At 44.5% G+C, this 11,573-nt stretch overlaps 1 protein-coding gene across 4 annotated transcripts in view; it reads left to right on the plus strand.

Annotated features, from left to right (window-relative positions):
• The window catches only part of PRPF39 (pre-mRNA processing factor 39), a 42,570-nt gene that overhangs the window by 12,113 nt on the left and 18,884 nt on the right, over positions 1-11,573 (plus strand). Inside the window, exons 1-5 of one of the 4 annotated variants that reach the window (XM_019503852.1) lie at positions 7,301-7,595; positions 7,848-8,205; positions 9,113-9,238; positions 9,884-10,002; positions 10,505-10,672. In XM_019503852.1, coding sequence (XP_019359397.1) covers positions 7,882-8,205; positions 9,113-9,238; positions 9,884-10,002; positions 10,505-10,672 — 737 coding nt within the window. In that variant the 5' untranslated portion in view covers positions 7,301-7,595; positions 7,848-7,881. Of the gene's footprint in view, positions 1-7,300; positions 7,596-7,847; positions 8,206-9,112; positions 9,239-9,419; positions 9,489-9,593; positions 9,757-9,883; positions 10,003-10,504; positions 10,673-11,573 lie in introns of those variants that run through there. The other 3 variants (XM_019503925.1, XM_019503797.1, XM_019504004.1) reach the window with 3 other exon arrangements.

Below are 11,573 nucleotides of genomic sequence, written 5' to 3' on the forward strand. Positions count from 1 at the left end.
GGGAACGTGTGATCCCTGGTTTTGTGCTTGGGGCAAGGGCGGGCTGTGCATTTGGGGCCAGGGGACTGTGCCAGCCTCTCCTTAGTGGTGGGAACTGGGCCGTGGCTGAGCTCAGGGTAGGTTGAGGTGGCAGTGCTGGGAGGGGGGTCATGGGGTGGGCTACAGCCACCCCAGAATTTGCTGTAGCCACCCCGTATCCCCCCTCCCAGCTCCTCTGCTGCCTGTTCTGAGCACAGCACCGGCCCAGCCCCCCTGCTGGGAAAAGGTTGGCTTTACCCTGTGCCCAGATCCAGGGGGCACATGCCCCCCATGCCCTCCCCAGGGGTGCACGCAACCGTGGGAGCTGTCCTGCCCCCTGCCTCTCCCCCACGCTCCCTGGACAAGCTGTCCACAGCTCTGTCCTACGCCCAGCTCTGCCCTGGCTGGGCAGCCCCAGCCCTACTACCTTCCTTGCTGTGGGGGCCATGATATGCCACCCCCATACCCCTTCCCCCTCACACACTTATCGGCCAGGCACTGCTCTCCAAGCTGCTGGGATGCATTCTTGGCTGCGTGCGTACATGCACCATTTGTTGGTGACATTATCGGCCACATCAGCCAATGAAAGTCGATTGCCGGTAATGTCAATTTTCCTTTTATCAGTGCCGATACGATATGGACTGATGTATCGGTTCAGCTCTACTATTAAATCTTGGGGTGTATTGGTTTCATTTATGTCTTTGGATGCATTCAGGCAAAAGTTAACTTTGGAGGAATATTTTGGGTCCTGCTTGGAACATGTACCTGGGTGGATGGAGTTCATCACACTGCCCTCTGTATTAGAGTATCTTAAGAAGGAGTAAGCACTAGATGGTGGTTTGTTTGCTAGATTTCATCTCAGATGTGTTAATATTTGCACCTAGAAAGGAATGGGGAAAAAAAGATAATGTTTCATGGATCCAAAATGTTCTGAGATAAGCAGATCATTAATTCAACCGAGTATGTTGGTTCTCTGACTAACAAGCAGTGGTGTTATCAGTGGGTGGTGCACAGTTTTAGAAATTCTGATTATTTTGACAACTGAAAGCAGGAGCAGAAGTTTCCTGTTTTAGTTGAAGCTTAGGCCTTTTGAAACAGCTAATAGGCAAAAATGTTACTTCCATGCATTTTGATACTGGATATCATTTTAACTTCAGAACTGTAATTTCAATGTATTTGGAGATGATTTTGTTTTCCTCCACCCTCATAGTTTCAAGGTTATAATTCCAGTATCTTCTAAAATGTTTTTGCTGATTCCAGCATTGCTATGTAAGCTGTCCTCCTCAGGCCTCCTGTATTTTGAGCTTACTAAGACTACATATTCTAGGTCCAACTAGTAACAGATGTTTTCCTTCAAGGGGCCGGGGGTACAGACAGCTATTAAAGTGTTCTTACTTTGTTATGGGGCAGTCAAATGTTCCCTACTGCTTGAAATGAAAGTTGTAAGGAGCCATTTTAATTATTCTGAATATTAATCAGATTATCTTCAGGATGCAGAAATCTACTTAACATTTAGTCCTGCGTTTACTAAATACCTAGGGCTAGTTTGATGCCACGAAGATGCCTTTTTCTTAGTCCTCAAATCAGCAGGAGCGACCACTACAATCTATTTTCCTTCTTAGTAGCCTGTGGTCCCAGAGAACTGCAGAAGTCCAGGAAATGCGCGTGAAAAGAGGTCATGTCTTTGAAACGCTCACTAAAGAAATATGCTTCTGGTGCTGGACGAGGCAGGTACCTTCTGCAAGTACCATCTGTGCCTCAAGTCCTTTTGGCAGAAACATGTGGGAGGCCATTCTTGGCCTCAGGCCTGGGACTCTTTTTTTTTCCTTGTATCCCATCAGAGCCTGAGCATCCTCCAGAAAAACTAAGGCTTTTTATTCGGGCAGGCTTTTAGTTAAGTTTTAGGGAATTTGTTGTTCATACATACTGGTCTATATTCATCTTTTAAAAAATGTATCTTGTTTTTTATTGTCAGCCACCTTGAGCCTTTCCTGGGGAGGGCGGCATATACATCTGACAAATGAATGTGCGCATCTTCCAGAACACAGATACGTTTGATAGGATGTTAGAGAGAATTCAAGAGTGCTGAAGCAACTCCACCGCGTGTCCTAAATGTTTTAGAGGAAGTTACTGTAATAACCTAATCTAATCATTGTTGAAGTCCAAAAGGCGCTGGTAAACTTGAGTGTCCAAGTGATTAAACTGTTGGAGATTACTTGCTCAATGCCACCTTCTAATGAGTGGTTATGCTGATGCAACCACACATCAACTCATGATACATGTGGGTTTGTTCCTCTGATTGCCCCAATGAGAGTGCCTGTGATCAGCATGTTGATCACTTCTTTCTGTCTCTGAGCTCTGCAGGGAGATGCTGTTATGGTGTTCCTAAGTATTGCTCTGCCAGCTGATTTTTTTTAACTTACAAATGTGAGTAGAGAAGTTGATTTTTCAAGTGCTTCTAAGAGGTTTTGATGACTTTAGTCCTGTACTTCCTTTTTATAACATGTACAGGTAATACTTTGAAACTGACATTGTTTAATCTTGAGATTATGTCGAGTATTGTTAAAATGGAAACTGAGGCCTGACTTGTACAGGAGCCATCTGCACAGTAATGGATATGGTTATGCCTTGTGTGGAAAAACTGTTCAGCTTCTTGACCAAATGCTGTATTTCTTCCAGAAGGTTTTTACAATTATTTGCTGGGCTTTTTTTGGTGCCAGGAACTCTGATTTAGAGTTCTCCAAATACTCTGTTTTGGGGCTCTTTGTAGGATATTCCCAATGCATTGTTTTTTTTTAAGTGAGGGTATAGCTGTGAGTACCATTAACCAAATAATACTCAAGCAGCTGTAAGTATTGTTGGTTTGTGACATTGTAATAGGAGAAGTGGCCACTAGTAAAGGGTGCTTATGTTTCCAGTCTGTCCCCTTATTTTTACCTACACAGGATGTAATGATGTTATTTTTTTATCATTTTTTGGGAACAGCAGAAAATACATTCAAAATGGTGACAAGGTAGGTAGGCTCTCTGTCTCTTTCTCTATATTCACCCTGAGCTTGAAATAGCTGGAAAGTGAAACTTGCCTCGATAGTTGTGCTCATGTCTTATTCTGGGAAAAATGTTTTTAATTGGAGTGGTGCATGTTTGAAAATCACAGGCCTCTCATTCATGCAGTGCATCCAGGAGGAGCTTTTTTTTGTTCTTGTAACATGCAGGTTTCATCAGTCTTGCCTGTTTGGCTTAGCTGCATGGAGAAAAGTCGGCTAAAGTTGTGTAGCCTGAGGATGGGGCTGCAAGGGAGGGAGCCCCGGGCACAAGTTTCACTTGTGAGGAGTTCAGTTCAGTGCTCATGGACGGTAGAGGAGGTGCATATGGTGCCCTTCCTGTGCACTGTGAGTGCGTGAAGTCTGCAGGGGAGGCTCTTCTTCCTGGTGCAGCTGACGGGGCATTTATGGTAGCATCCAGCCAACAGCTTGTGCTGTGGAATTTTAAGGCGCGATTCCCAGTTGGCTGCAGGTCAGTAAGGCTTTAAAGACCTGGAGAATGAATCTGCTGTTTTTCTCATTCATTTTCTTTCCTTTTTCAGAACTGTCTGATTCCACATGCACATCTGCAACATTAATAACGCCTGTGCAGGTTAAGCAACCAGAAGCTAGGCAGTATGTTGGCAAAGTTGCATTCTCAACTGTGTAACGCAGTGGTGCTCAACCTAGTTGTCCAGTGGGCCGAAAGGACAGTGCCCGGTCCCTCTGTGGGCTGGATCTGGCTGGTGGACCCAGTCTGGCTTCCAGGGCAGACACAGGGAGGCTCCATTTGGGCTCATACAGGGAGTAGCTTGGCCTGACATAGCTGTGCCAGGAAAGGGGGCATGGCCTGGCCCTGAACCAGCTGGGAAGGAGGAAGGGGCATGACCCAGCCTTATCTGGGTGTGCGGGGCGGGGGGGTTGTGGCCCTACTCCAACCCATGGCACAGGGCTTGGGATTTTGGCAGTGTGGAGGGATGGCAGTATTAACTGCCACTGGTCCCCCGCCACTACATTTCCCAACCTTTGGGGAGCTCTATGGGCCAGATCCTAAGGCTCTGGGGGCTAGAGGGTGAACACCCTTAATATAATGCAAATAAATAAATGGCTTTGATGCTATTGTTGCTGTCCTTACTGGTGTTTAATTCTAGTATCTTGTAACCCCAGGTGGGACCAGAACCTCCTTGGTCTCTAAGCATACAACAGGAGACCGCTATGCAGTTGTCTTCAATGGCACAAAGTGAGGCATTTTTTTAAAGTACAATATAACTATGATATTCCTGAGAGGATCCTCTTCTCTCACCCTTTCATACAGGAGTTATAGCTACGTTTAGTAGCTCCACAGTCGGTGACTAAAGAACTTTTCCCTTCACCACCTCTTCTTCCCAGTTCACTCCCTGCTGACATGATGGTTTTTGGTGTTGTGAGACATCCAGTTCACTTCTCTCTCTGAGAAACAGCAGAGAGCCTTTATTGTCAGGCCCCTTCGGGGATCATTGCTCTCTTTGTGGGGTGGGAGCACAGTTTGGTTCAGAGGCTGTCTTTGCAACCCAGTGAGCAAAGAGCTTCCTTTAATCCTGCACTTTTCCCATCTGCCTTATCCAACGATCTCGCAGGGTTTCTCTTTAGTGTCGGTATTTATATAGGCTGGGTAGAAAGCTTGGCATCTAGTCAGCCTGTCTGTCTGTTGGAGTCCTCCTGCATCCCATCACGATCACTAGCAGGGTCAGTGACCAGGACAGAAATGTTTGGCTCATGGAAGAGCCAAGCTAGAAGGTCCTGTGGCCTAAAATGAGAATATCAGCTTTCAGAGGGCAGAGTTAGTGCAGTGTTTTTCTGAAGCGTTATGGGGAAAAAAGGCTTAGTCAGCTCTATGCTGTTACCAGACTGCGTGGAAGTACCTTCCAGGGATAATTTTATGCCTGTGAAGTTATTTGCATGCTAGAAGTTATTTGCATGCAACGGCATGAAGAAGTTTCTGTTCAATCAAGAAGATATATTATTTTTTAGAAGAAAGAAACAGGGAACTTGAAAATGGGTAGTAACATACTCCAGTAGTCCTCACTGTTGGGGCTTTTTATATGGTCTAGTTCATCTGTAGTCATCTCAATGTATTTTTGCTTGCCGTGCAAGTGTATGTGGGCTCATCTGACTGATCTCTTTCCTTGCATGCCTGGTATCGGCCATGCTGGCCTTCCCATGCTTCTAGGGTGCGTTTGGGGTGCATTTTGGGCAACTCTGCTGTTCTTTCACAGTCTCAGTTACTGGTAAGCCTTGTTTGATGGTATTTTTTGTTGCACCAACATATGGTTGGGAGAGATGCTAGACTGATGATTCTCAATCAGGGTGCCATGAAATCCTTTCAAGGGTGCTGCAGGATGCCACACAATGTAAGCGCTATTAGGTGTACAAACATGATTCACAAGATAAACCTAGAGATTTCAAATAGGAGTCCAGAGTTGTGGTCTTTTTGAGTTGTTTGCAATAGAAAAACTGCTTTGTTATTTTTTGGTAGGCAAAAAGAGGTACCAATGGGTGCCTCGAGTCTGTCCACAGATGCTTCAAGTTTAGAACGGTTGAGAATCGCTGTGTTAGATGCACAAAAAGTTCTGTGACCTGAGGAAGGATATTGTGTTCCCGAAAGCTTGCTTAATGTTTCTTCTGACTGTAAAGTTGGTCCAGTGACTTTGCTGAACAGATCTTGCTTCTTGCATGCTCCCTGGACCATCACAGCTATACAAACATGGTAAGTCCAGACACAGGATTGGGGAGTCCTTTCCACATAGTGCTATAAACGGGCTTTCTGTCTAGATATTTTTCTCTCCTGCTTTATTGGATTGGTGTCTGAGCACTGCTATGTTGAAACGAAGATGTGCAGCTCTGCTTCTCCCACAGTGCAGCAGGAATGCTAGGGATAACTTTCTAGGGGTGTATTTAGATTGTGCCGAGGACGGCTCTTGTGCCGTGCAGAGGACTTCCGACATGGCTAACCCAGTTATCTGTGGCTAACAGTCATAGTTAGGTGGTTCAAGTTGGTACTGCCTTGCTTATGAGTGTGGTGAAAGCACAGATCAGTGGCTATGATGACTGTATGTTGCAATGACTGTGTTGCAAAGTAGCCAACACGCAATCCAGTTCCAAACCTGGTTTGGACTTGCAGATAGACTGCCTACCCCCCTCACGTTTTGGATCAAAGAAGGGAACATCACAATGTGTTGGCTCTCGGCAGCAAGACGGGGTGTGGTAAAGACTAGCCTGTGCACTAATTGCAGGTTATGGGGCCTCCTTTGCTGACTAAGGGGAGGCTCTTTTTCATCCTAGAGTCTGTTTCCTATAAAATCCTCAGCTGCTTTAATGGGTTGGATTTGGGTTGTGACTGTGGAGGGAGGGGACTTTTCAGATATAAAAGAATGCTAATGAAAACCTAGCTGTGGACAATGCCTGCAGTTTCTGTCCTGGGTGAGAGCTTTATTATTAATATTATTATTATTAGTCCCTTGTTGAGGATGATGTAGCACGCGAAAGACCCCAGCTCTTTGTCGTTTGTATTACCGAGGAGCCCCAGTCATGGACCAGGTGCTGCTGCGTGAGACAAATGTGGACTAGAAGGACAGGCTGCAGTGTTCAGAGCTGGACCCTTATGTAAAACCAGGCTGCTGGTGGAGGCATGGAGATGGAAAGGAGGGTTTGAGGCCAGTTTTGTGGCTTTTGAGGGTTGCATTGTATGCACCTCTCGGCTGTGAGGGGCAGCTTAAAGACCTGAGGCACTTAAAACTGTTATTACCTGGGAGCGGATGGCATGTTTCTGACTGTAGAATGGTCTCTTTTTGGGTTTGGAGAGAGATCAGTGAGGGGTCCTTGAGATCCAGGTCTCGATCCGGGGTTGTGTGGCTGCAGCAGGGGAACAGCACTTTGCAGTGAGGACACAGCTGAGTCAGGCCACCTGGTGTCCGTTGGGGTGGGCTGGGCTGGGCAGTCGCTCTCGGCAGAAGATCAAGGGTGCAGAGTGGAAGGAAGATTGCGTCTGTCCTGGGGGACTAGGAGAAAGTGTCTGTCTTGTGGGTTTTTGCTGTGGAATAAGAATCTGTGCACAGCCTGGGCCAAACCTGCTTTGCTGGCCCGATCCTGGTTGATCCTGTCTCGCCATTGTCCGTGGTACGATGCCCCAAATGTCTACAAACCCTTTTTTCTGCTAACGTTTCACTAAATGTGAAGGACACTAGTGAGCACAGAAACCACTTGGCTGGCAGAATTCGTGAGATAACGGACACATACAATGTACTTGGGAGATTTTCTCAAATGGTTGAAAACAAATAGTGTCAAGTGTGACCCTGTCTGTCTCACCTTGGGATTCATCTAGGGCCAGCCAGATGTTTTATTGCTTAGTCAAAATGCTATTTTTTTTTCTGTAGGCTTCAGTCTTCTCTGAACTATTCCTCTCCTTGTCTTTTTAATGAAAGCCAGAGACCTGAAGGTCTGTGTGACATCTGTGGTGTTAACCTAACAAAACTGGGTGCACCTAAGGATGAAGTTTCCAGCCTCTGCATGTAGTCAGGTGTTGATTTTTATCTGACTTCTCCTTGTCATCAGAGGCAACATGGCAGCTTAGTGGCTATTTGTAATGTTTAATTTATAGGAGCAGATACATTTTGACAATTAAGAGGAAGTTCTGTAAAAATAACTTCCTGCAGTTCATCTGGATTAAGGGGCAAGTAGTTTTTCATACAACCAGGACAGTTTTAAAATTGACAGCTATGTATTATTGTGGCATCGGGAAGGTGGTAATCTTTCATCTGTGTTTCCTCAGGTTATCACTTAGCAGAGCAACCCTAGCAGCAGTTATGCAGAACTCAGATCACACGGAGGACGACAGAAACTCAAGCAGTGACAATGCAGGCAACGGTACAGAGGCAGCGGGGGAGCAGCCTACGGACTTCAGTACTGAAATCATGAGTGTCACGGAGATGGAGCAGTCTCCTGATGGCTCTCCTGACGTAACGGAGGAGACCACACAAGACAGCAAAATCCCAAACGTTGCAGACTTAACGACGACGGACATAGAGGCTAACTTCCCGCCAGAGTATGAGAAGTTTTGGAAAGCCGTAGTGGAAAATCCCCAGGATTTTACAGGCTGGGTATATCTATTGCAATATGTTGAGCAGGAGGTTAGTACATCTTCCTTCCCACTGTACTTAACAGAAGATGGTCCAGGCATTGAACTAGACTTCTGGTCCCTTCTAGCCCCAATTCCATGTGATCCTATGATTCCAGTCATTAAATGGGTATTGCTCTCGAGCGTGGCTCTGGTCAGTCATGATTTGCCATTTCACCAGCCACCTAAGAACATAATGCAAGCGTGAAGAGGGCTAGTCCTTTGAAATGGTTTAATTGGAGAGCTTTGGAAAAGATTTGTCATGACTTGTAAAATCCTTTTAAAGATTAGCCCTGGCTGGCTCCTTACATGCATGCCCAGATCACACATAACGAGTGATGTTTGTCCAGTATTTTGAAGAGGTAAAGTGCTGTTGAAGTGCTAAGTATTGTTACTGGCCCTGCTGTTAATGCAAAGTTTTGCTGCCAGTGCTTCCCTGTGACTCTCGGTTGGCATTGCTGCAAAATTTTATGCTGATTTAAGACGGGCAAAACTCAACGTTTTGTTTCTGTGGCTTGTGCTGAGTTAAATAGATGAGGTGTTGCCTGTAGAATCGCTGAAAATGTGGAGCTCTGCTGAGACCTAGGTGAGGGTTGATTGCTTCTCTCTAGAGGCTAAGGTCCAGAGGCAGAGGTGGAAAGAAGCAGTCTTGACTGAGGGAGGATGGCAGGGATGTATGAGAATACTTGTGTGCTGGGTGTGATCAGGTCATGCCTGTAACTTAAGCCACCTGGCTCAGGCATGAGTGTTGTTGCTGGATAGATCCAAAATTGTATTAAAAAATGGTTAAGCACATTGATGTTACAGTATAGCTTTCTGTATTTTAAGTGGAATGGGTGCCTTCCCTGTAGTGAACAGCCTCACTTCTTTAAGAAACTATAATTTGGGATCATTGAACACTTCCTTTTTTTCTGTTTCAGAACCATTTACTGGCTGCCAGGAAAGCATTTGACAATTTTTTCACACATTATCCATATTGCTATGGATACTGGAAAAAGTATGCAGACCTTGAAAAACGCCACAGCAACATTAAACAGTCTGATGAGGTACGTAGGTAGCTGGAGAAGGCTTTTACCATTGGTCCTGTAAGCCAAATAATGACTGAACCACTGTGAGTCATTTGGCTGCCGGTACCTGCCCTATGTGCTCAGATTTATAGGGATTTTTTTGTTTGCACTTGTCACTTCTGTGGCATTTGTAGCTAATATGTTTTCTCTTTGTTGGCAGGTGCGTTAAACCTCTACAGTTTGTCAAGCTTTGCAGTGCAAGCCTCTGTATTACACTGCAGCTTAACAAGTAGGGCAGGGCTTTTCTGTCACTTACATTTATTTCTCATTTTCAAAACAATATATAGTTGGTTTGCTGGTCACAATTGCTACATCTTATTGCATTTTTGGTCAGACGCTGTCAATGATGCTCTAATGGGTCTGTGCCCTATGGTCTGTACCCCAAAGCCTGCCCACACAACCTGGTCAGAATGCAGGGACCGCTGCGCTTTGAAGATCAAGACTCTGCACGTGGAGATCAGAACATTGCCATGTTCTATCCAACCTCCACCCAAATGGTAATGGTAGATTATTTAAACAAAATTCCAGTAATTAGTATTTCTAAGGTTCACCGGATAACACAGTGTTGCCTCTCTATTAGGACACCATTAAATCTTTGATGTACAGTTCCCGTTCTCTTCATAGGTGTATCGCAGAGGGCTTCAGGCAATTCCTCTTAGTGTTGATCTTTGGATACATTATATAAACTTCTTAAAAGAGACGCTGGACCCTGCTGACCCTGAAACTAACAGTAGTGTAAGAGGGTAAGTTGGTTGCAAAGTGCGTTGCTGGTGAAACACTGGTAGATAATTGCATAAGAATGTGCGTGGTTCCATGAAGATGTTACGATCTTCCCCTGTGAGTTGGAAGCATCCATCATTTTATGATCTCTTTGTTTTGTGTCTGATAAGACTTCCATTCATTCCTCAGAGCCTTGGGAGTAAAGTTTTTGGGAAGAAGATACTGTGAGCTTGGGGGAGATAGTAATTTTGTGTTCCACTCATTCCCTTTATTGTGGAAATACCAGGAAAATCTCTCCAGAGCTCCTCTTTCCAAAAGTCTTAGTTTGGTTGTGTATCTGGAGAACAGTTTTGGTCAAGTGCACATTTTGAATCTCCTCAATGTACAGTTACAAATAAAGGGATGTGATTTTTTTCCTTATTTAACTGCTGTTTCCTCACCCCTTTTCCCTTCCAAACTCTCGCTACGTCTTGTTAGAGGATCGACTCCATCCACAAATATCAGTGAATTTATTTCACTTTTCAGAACCTATGAACATGCAGTCCTAGCTGCAGGGACAGATTTCCGCTCTGACAGACTATGGGAGATGTATATAAACTGGGAAAATGAACAGGGTAACCTAAGAGAAGTTACAGCTATCTATGATCGTATCTTGGGCATTCCAACACAACTGTACAGCCATCACTTCCAGAGGTAAGGAGAGCCTAGAGCTTTATGTAGCTTTGTACTATTATTAATAAAGGTATGTGCGCAATAATCTTTAAAATATTTTTCTGAAACTAAAAATCAAGCTCCTGTTCATATTGAACAGAGTTCCTGCATTTAAGTAAGAATGGTTCTTCCTCTTCAAAAACACCCCCTGAAAAAGGTTTTGGGGAGGCATCCAGCATCTTTATTATAGACAAATCTGCTTATGTAACATCTTCCTACATGTAATATTAACCTGTATTTTATTCTGTATATGGTTACCATGACTTTTGTTTTTCACATGATAGTCCCTCCTTTTCTATTTAAAGAAATGCTAATAAAAACATTGGAGACTGAACACACATTTTCAACTCTTCATTTATAATGGGCGGAGATTTAATTTTGGGGAGATCAAACAAATCTCTTGAGCTGGGTGGAGGCAGCCAGACTTCAAACTAATGAAGAGCATGCAATGCAGTCAAATGAGTTTAATCATGAATTTCATGTAAAGCAGTACTGCTTGAGGCTGTAGACCAGCTGACTAAGTTGTGAAGGGCGAGTTCTTGTTCTTTGGAGCACTGAAGCAAAGTTCAAGTATTGTTGTCCAAAGAAATCCTGGAAACACAAATATTCATTAAGTCTGCTGCAACCTACTCTTCTCTCTTTTCTTTTCTTCTCTCTTCTCATGATGCATTCTATAACACTGTATACATGGACACTGCTATGATATGAAAGAACACATTTCATCATACCTTGCATGATCTCCTCCTGGCTATAGGCTCGGTTTTCCATTCCAGAACTCTGCTTTATGTGTTTAGGTTGACAGAAATTATTTTCCAGAGGGTAGTCCTCAGGTCTGCTTGGGCTGGTGAGGAAACAGAGTTCAGGCACTATGTACATGATTAGG

Source organism: Gavialis gangeticus, unplaced genomic scaffold, assembly GCF_001723915.1.
Source record: "Gavialis gangeticus isolate Ggan-Ray unplaced genomic scaffold, GavGan_comp1, whole genome shotgun sequence".
Lineage (NCBI taxonomy): Eukaryota > Metazoa > Chordata > Crocodylia > Gavialidae > Gavialis > Gavialis gangeticus.